General features: G+C 48.4%; 1 protein-coding gene across 1 annotated transcript in view; it reads right to left on the bottom strand.

Annotated features, from left to right (window-relative positions):
- Positions 1-7,500, bottom strand: part of LOC123733435 (uncharacterized) — a gene marked incomplete at its 5' end in the record, with an annotated part of 43,538 nt that overhangs the window by 11,631 nt on the left and 24,407 nt on the right. The window contains 2 exons of the mRNA XM_045712834.1: positions 4,079-4,193; positions 4,399-4,517. Of these exons, the coding sequence (XP_045568790.1) occupies positions 4,079-4,193; positions 4,399-4,517 (234 nt within the window). The remainder of the gene's footprint in view (positions 1-4,078; positions 4,194-4,398; positions 4,518-7,500) is intronic.

The raw sequence follows: 7,500 nt of genomic DNA, 5'->3' as shown, positions 1-7,500 counted from the left end.
GAGCGATGGCTGGGAGGGGAGGCAGGTGAGCGATGGCCGGGAGGGGAGGCAGGTGAGCGATGGCTGGAGGGCTGGAAGGGGAGGTAGGTGAGCGATGGCCGGTAGGGGAGGCATGTGAGCGAGGGCCGGTAGGGGAGGCAGGTGAGCGATGGCTGGAAGGGGAAGTAGGTGAGCGATGGCTGGAAGGGGAGGCAGGTGAGCGATGGCTGGAAGGGGAGGCAGGTGAGCGATGGCTGGAAGTGGAGGCAGGTGAGCGATGGCTGGAAGGGGAGGCAGGTGAGCGATGGCTGGAAGGGGAGGCAGGTGAGCGATGGCTGGAAGGGGAGGCAGGTGAGCGATGGCTGGAAGGGGAGGCACGTGAGCGGTGGCTGGAAGGGGAGGCAGGTGAGCGATACCATTAGGACTGGACCTCACTAGAGACTAGTTGTTTCCATTTGGTATCATTACTGGACCTCACTAGAGACTAGTTGTTTCCATTTGGTATCATTACTGGACCTCACTAGAGACTAGTTGTTTCCATTTGGTATCATTACTGGACCTCACTAGAGACTAGTTGTTTCCATTTGGTATCATTACTGGACCTCACTAGAGACTAGTTGTTTCCATTTGGTATCATTACTGGACCTCACTAGAGACTAGTTGTTTCCATTTGGTATCATTACTGGACCTCACTAGAGACTAGTTGTTTCCATTTGGTATCATTACTGGACCTCACTAGAGACTAGTTGTTTCCATTTGGTATCATTACTGGACCTCACTAGAGACTAGTTGTTTCCATTTGGTATCATTACTGGACCTCACTAGAGACTAGTTGTTTCCATTTGGTATCATTACTGGACCTCACTAGAGACTAGCTGTTTCCATTTGGTATCATTACTGGACCTCACTAGAGACTAGCTGTTTCCATTTGGTATCATTACTGGACCTCACTAGAGACTAGTTGTTTCCATTTGGTATCATTACTGGACCTCACTAGAGACTAGTTGTTTCCATTTGGTATCATTACTGGACCTCACTAGAGACTAGCTGTTTCCATTTGGTATCATTACTGGACCTCACTAGAGACTAGCTGTTTCCATTTGGTATCATTACTGGACCTCACTAGAGACTAGTTGTTTCCATTTGGTATCATTACTGGACCTCACTAGAGACTAGTTGTTTCCATTTGGTATCATTACTGGACCTCACTAGAGACTAGTTGTTTCCATTTGGTATCATTACTGGACCTCACTAGAGACTAGTTGTTTCCATTTGGTATCATTACTGGACCTCACTAGAGACTAGTTGTTTCCATTTGGTATCATTACTGGACCTCACTAGAGACTAGTTGTTTCCATTTGGTATCATTACTGGACCTCACTAGAGACTAGTTGTTTCCATTTGGTATCATTACTGGACCTCACTAGAGACTAGTTGTTTCCATTTGGTATCATTACTGGACCTCACTAGAGACTAGTTGTTTCCATTTGGTATCATTACTGGACCTCACTAGAGACTAGTTGTTTCCATTTGGTATCATTACTGGACCTCACTAGAGACTAGTTGTTTCCATTTGGTATCATTACTGGACCTCACTAGAGACTAGTTGTTTCCATTTGGTATCATTACTGGACCTCACTAGAGACTAGTTGTTTCCATTTGGTATCATTACTGGACCTCACTAGAGACTAGTTGTTTCCATTTGGTATCATTACTGGACCTCACTAGAGACTAGTTGTTTCCATTTGGTATCATTACTGGACCTCACTAGAGACTAGTTGTTTCCATTTGGTATCATTACTGGACCTCACTAGAGACTAGTTGTTTCCATTTGGTATCATTACTGGACCTCACTAGAGACTAGTTGTTTCCATTTGGTATCATTACTGGACCTCACTAGAGACTAGTTGTTTCCATTTGGTATCATTACTGGACCTCACTAGAGACTAGTTGTTTCCATTTGGTATCATTACTGGACCACACTAGAGACTAGTTGTTTCCATTTGGTATCATTACTGGACCTCACTAGAGACTAGTTGTTTCCATTTGGTATCATTACTGGACCTCACTAGAGACTAGTTGTTTCCATTTGGTATCATTACTGGACCTCACTAGAGACTAGTTGTTTCCATTTGGTATCATTACTGGACCTCACTAGAGACTAGTTGTTTCCATTTGGTATCATTACTGGACCTCACTAGAGACTAGTTGTTTCCATTTGGTATCATTACTGGACCTCACTAGAGACTAGTTGTTTCCATTTGGTATCATTACTGGACCTCACTAGAGACTAGTTGTTTCCATTTGGTATCATTACTGGACCTCACTAGAGACTAGTTGTTTCCATTTGGTATCATTACTGGACCTCACTAGAGACTAGTTGTTTCCATTTGGTATCATTACTGGACCTCACTAGAGACTAGTTGTTTCCATTTGGTATCATTACTGGACCTCACTAGAGACTAGTTGTTTCCATTTGGTATCATTACTGGACCTCACTAGAGACTAGTTGTTTCCATTTGGTATCATTACTGGACCTCACTAGAGACTAGTTGTTTCCATTTGGTATCATTACTGGACCTCACTAGAGACTAGTTGTTTCCATTTGGTATCATTACTGGACCTCACTAGAGACTAGTTGTTTCCATTTGGTATCATTACTGGACCTCACTAGAGACTAGTTGTTTCCATTTGGTATCATTACTGGACCTCACTAGAGACTAGTTGTTTCCATTTGGTATCATTACTGGACCTCACTAGAGACTAGTTGTTTCCATTTGGTATCATTACTGGACCTCACTAGAGACTAGTTGTTTCCATTTGGTATCATTACTGGACCTCACTAGAGACTAGCTGTTTCCATTTGGTATCATTACTGGACCTCACTAGAGACTAGTTGTTTCCATTTGGTATCATTACTGGACCTCACTAGAGACTAGTTGTTTCCATTTGGTATCATTACTGGACCTCACTAGAGACTAGTTGTTTCCATTTGGTATCATTACTGGACCCCACTAGAGACTAGCTGTTTCCATTTGGTATCATTACTGGACCTCACTAGAGACTAGTTGTTTCCATTTGGTATCATTACTGGACCTCACTAGAGACTAGTTGTTTCCATTTGGTATCATTACTGGACCTCACTAGAGACTAGTTGTTTCCATTTGGTATCATTACTGGACCTCACTAGAGACTAGTTGTTTCCATTTGGTATCATTACTGGACCTCACTAGAGACTAGTTGTTTCCATTTGGTATCATTACTGGACCTCACTAGAGACTAGCTGTTTCCATTTGGTATCATTACTGGACCTCACTAGAGACTAGTTGTTTCCATTTGGTATCATTACTGGACCTCACTAGAGACTAGTTGTTTCCATTTGGTATCATTACTGGACCTCACTAGAGACTAGTTGTTTCCATTTGGTATCATTACTGGACCTCACTAGAGACTAGTTGTTTCCATTTGGTATCATTACTGGACCTCACTAGAGACTAGCTGTTTCCATTTGGTATCATTACTGGACCTCACTAGAGACTAGTTGTTTCCATTTGGTATCATTACTGGACCTCACTAGAGACTAGTTGTTTCCATTTGGTATCATTACTGGACCTCACTAGAGACTAGTTGTTTCCATTTGGTATCATTACTGGACCTCACTAGAGACTAGTTGTTTCCATTTGGTATCATTACTGGACCTCACTAGAGACTAGTTGTTTCCATTTGGTATCATTACTGGACCTCACTAGAGACTAGTTGTTTCCATTTGGTATCATTACTGGACCTCACTAGAGACTAGTTGTTTCCATTTGGTATCATTACTGGACCTCACTAGAGACTAGTTGTTTCCATTTGGTATCATTACTGGACCACACTAGAGACTAGTTGTTTCCATTTGGTATCATTACTGGACCTCACTAGAGACTAGTTGTTTCCATTTGGTATCATTACTGGACCTCACTAGAGACTAGTTGTTTCCATTTGGTATCATTACTGTGTGTGTGTGTGTGTGTGTGTGTGTGTGTACTGTAACTGTGTGTGTGTGTGTGTGTGTGTGTGTGTGTGTGTACTGTAACTGTGTGTGTGTGTGTGTGTGTACCTTGTCTCGGTCCTTGCTGTGTGTACGTGGTGTGTGTTCTGGGGCCACAACGTTTCTCACAGGGCCCTCGTCCAACATAGACCTCAGGAACTGCTCCGTCTGCACCAGACAGTAACTACACACACACACACACACACACACACACACACACACACACACACACACACACACACACACACACACACACACCCCCAAGAGACATATTAGGTATTATTTACATATGAAACACTAACAACCCCTTCCCCCGATTTTAAGTGTGTGTGTGTGTGTGTGTGTGTGTGTGTGTGTGTGTGTGTGTGTGTGTGTGTGTGTGTATTAACTTGTGGTCTCTGAAGATGTCCTGTAGGAAGTGTCTGTCTATGCTGGGGAACAGGTCAAAGAGCTGAGACTCCTTCAACATGGCGGCTCCATCTCTCCTGTCGACACCACTTCCACGAGACTGAGGAGGGGAGAGAGAGAGACAGACAGGTCAAAGAGCTGAGTCACCATCTCTCCTGTCGACACCACCTCCACGAGACTGAGGAGGGAGAGAGAGAGACAGACAGGTCAAAGAGCTGAGTCACCATCTCTCCTGTCGACACCACCTCCACGAGACTGAGGAGGAGAGAGAGACAGACAGGTCAAAGAGCTGAGTCACCATCTCTCCTGTCGACACCACCTCCACGAGACTGAGGAGGAGAGAGAGAGAGAGACAGACAGGTCAAAGAGCTGAGTCACCATCTCTCCTGTCGACACCACCTCCACGAGACTGAGGAGGGGAGAGAGACAGACAGGTCAAAGAGCTGAGTCACCATCTCTCCTGTCGACACCACCTCCACGAGACTGAGGAGGAGAGAGAGAGAGAGAGACAGGTCAAAGAGCTGAGTCACCATCTCTCCTGTCGACACCACCTCCACGAGACTGAGGAGGGGAGAGAGACAGACAGGTCAAAGAGCTGAGTCACCATCTCTCCTGTCGACACCACTTCCACGAGACTGAGGAGGGGAGAGAGAGAGACAGACAGGTCAAAGAGCTGAGTCACCATCTCTCCTGTCGACACCACCTCCACGAGACTGAGGAGGGAGAGAGAGAGACAGACAGGTCAAAGAGCTGAGTCACCATCTCTCCTGTCGACACCACCTCCACGAGACTGAGGAGGGGAGAGAGACAGACAGGTCAAAGAGCTGAGTCACCATCTCTCCTGTCGACACCACTTCCACGAGACTGAGGAGGAGAGAGAGAGAGACAGGTCAAAGAGCTGAGTCAGCATCTCTCCTGTCGACACCACCTCCACGAGACTGAGGAGGGGAGAGAGAGACAGACAGGTCAAAGAGCTGAGTCACCATCTCTCCTGTCGACACCACTTCCACGAGACTGAGGAGGGGAGAGAGAGAGACAGACAGGTCAAAGAGCTGAGTCACCATCTCTCCTGTCGACACCACCTCCACGAGACTGAGGAGGAGAGAGAGAGAGAGACAGGTCAAAGAGCTGAGTCACCATCTCTCCTGTCGACACCACCTCCACGAGACTGAGGAGGGGAGAGAGAGAGACAGGTCAAAGAGCTGAGTCACCATCTCTCCTGTCGACACCACCTCCACGAGACTGAGGAGGGGAGAGAGAGAGAGACAGACAGGTCAAAGAGCTGAGTCACCATCTCTCCTGTCTACACCACCTCCACGAGACTGAGGAGGGGAGAGAGAGAGACAGACAGGTCAAAGAGCTGAGTCACCATCTCTCCTGTCGACACCACCTCCACGAGACTGAGGAGGGGCGAGAGAGACAGGTCAAAGAGCTGAGTCACCATCTCTCCTGTCGACACCACCTCCACGAGACTGAGGAGGGAGAGAGAGACAGGTCAAAGAGCTGAGTCACCATCTCTCCTGTCGACACCACCTCCACGAGACTGAGGAGGGGAGAGAGAGAGCAGGTCAAAGAGCTGAGTCACCATCTCTCCTGTCGACACCACCTCCACGAGACTGAGGAGGGAGAGAGAGAGACAGGTCAAAGAGCTGAGTCACCATCTCTCCTGTCGACACCACCTCCACGAGACTGAGGAGGGGAGAGAGAGACAGACAGGTCAAAGAGCTGAGTCACCATCTCTCCTGTCGACACCACCTCCACGAGACTGAGGAGGGGAGAGAGAGACAGACAGGTCAAAGAGCTGAGTCACCATCTCTCCTGTCGACACCACCTCCACGAGACTGAGGAGGGGAGAGAGAGACAGACAGGTCAAAGAGCTGAGTCACCATCTCTCCTGTCGACACCACCTCCACGAGACTGAGGAGGGGAGAGAGAGACAGGTCAAAGAGCTGAGTCACCATCTCTCCTGTCGACACCACCTCCACGAGACTGAGGAGGGAGAGAGAGACAGGTCAAAGAGCTGAGTCACCATCTCTCCTGTCGACACCACCTCCACGAGACTGAGGAGGAGAGAGAGAGAGAGACAGACAGGTCAAAGAGCTGAGTCACCATCTCTCCTGTCGACACCACTTCCACGAGACTGAGGAGGGGAGAGAGAGAGACAGACAGGTCAAAGAGCTGAGTCACCATCTCTCCTGTCGACACCACCTCCACGAGACTGAGGAGGAGAGAGACAGACAGGTCAAAGAGCTGAGTCACCATCTCTCCTGTCGACACCACCTCCACGAGACTGAGGAGGGGAGAGAGAGAGACAGACAGGTCAAAGAGCTGAGTCACCATCTCTCCTGTCGACACCACCTCCACGAGACTGAGGAGGGGAGAGAGAGAGACAGACAGGTCAAAGAGCTGAGTCACCATCTCTCCTGTCGACACCACCTCCACGAGACTGAGGAGGGGAGAGAGAGAGACAGACAGGTCAAAGAGCTGAGTCACCATCTCTCCTGTCGACACCACCTCCACGAGACTGAGGAGGGAGAGAGAGAGAGCAGACAGGTCAAAGAGCTGAGTCACCATCTCTCCTGTCGACACCACCTCCCCGAGACTGAGGACGAGAGAGACAGACAGGTCAAAGAGCTGAGTCACCATCTCTCCTGTCGACACCACCTCCACGAGACTGAGGAGGAGAGAGACAGACAGGTCAAAGAGCTGAGTCACCATCTCTCCTGTCGACACCACCTCCACGAGACTGAGGAGGAGAGAGACAGACAGGTCAAAGAGCTGAGTCACCATCTCTCCTGTCTACACCACCTCCACGAGACTGAGGAGGGAGAGAGAGAGAGACAGACAGGTCAAAGAGCTGAGTCACCATCTCTCCTGTCGACACCACCTCCACGAGACTGAGGAGGGAGAGAGAGAGACAGACAGGTCAAAGAGCTGAGTCACCATCTCTCCTGTCGACACCACCTCCACGAGACTGAGGAGGGGAGAGAGAGACAGACAGGTCAAAGAGCTGAGTCACCATCTCTCCTGTCGACACCACCTCCACGAGACTGAGGAGGGGAGAGAGAGACAGACAGGTCAAA

This window comes from Salmo salar, unplaced genomic scaffold (assembly GCF_905237065.1).
Source record: "Salmo salar unplaced genomic scaffold, Ssal_v3.1, whole genome shotgun sequence".
Taxonomy (NCBI): Eukaryota; Metazoa; Chordata; class Actinopteri; order Salmoniformes; family Salmonidae; genus Salmo; species Salmo salar.
The sequence above is the reverse complement of the archived record's forward strand: the minus strand, read 5'-3'. Positions and strand labels throughout refer to the sequence as shown.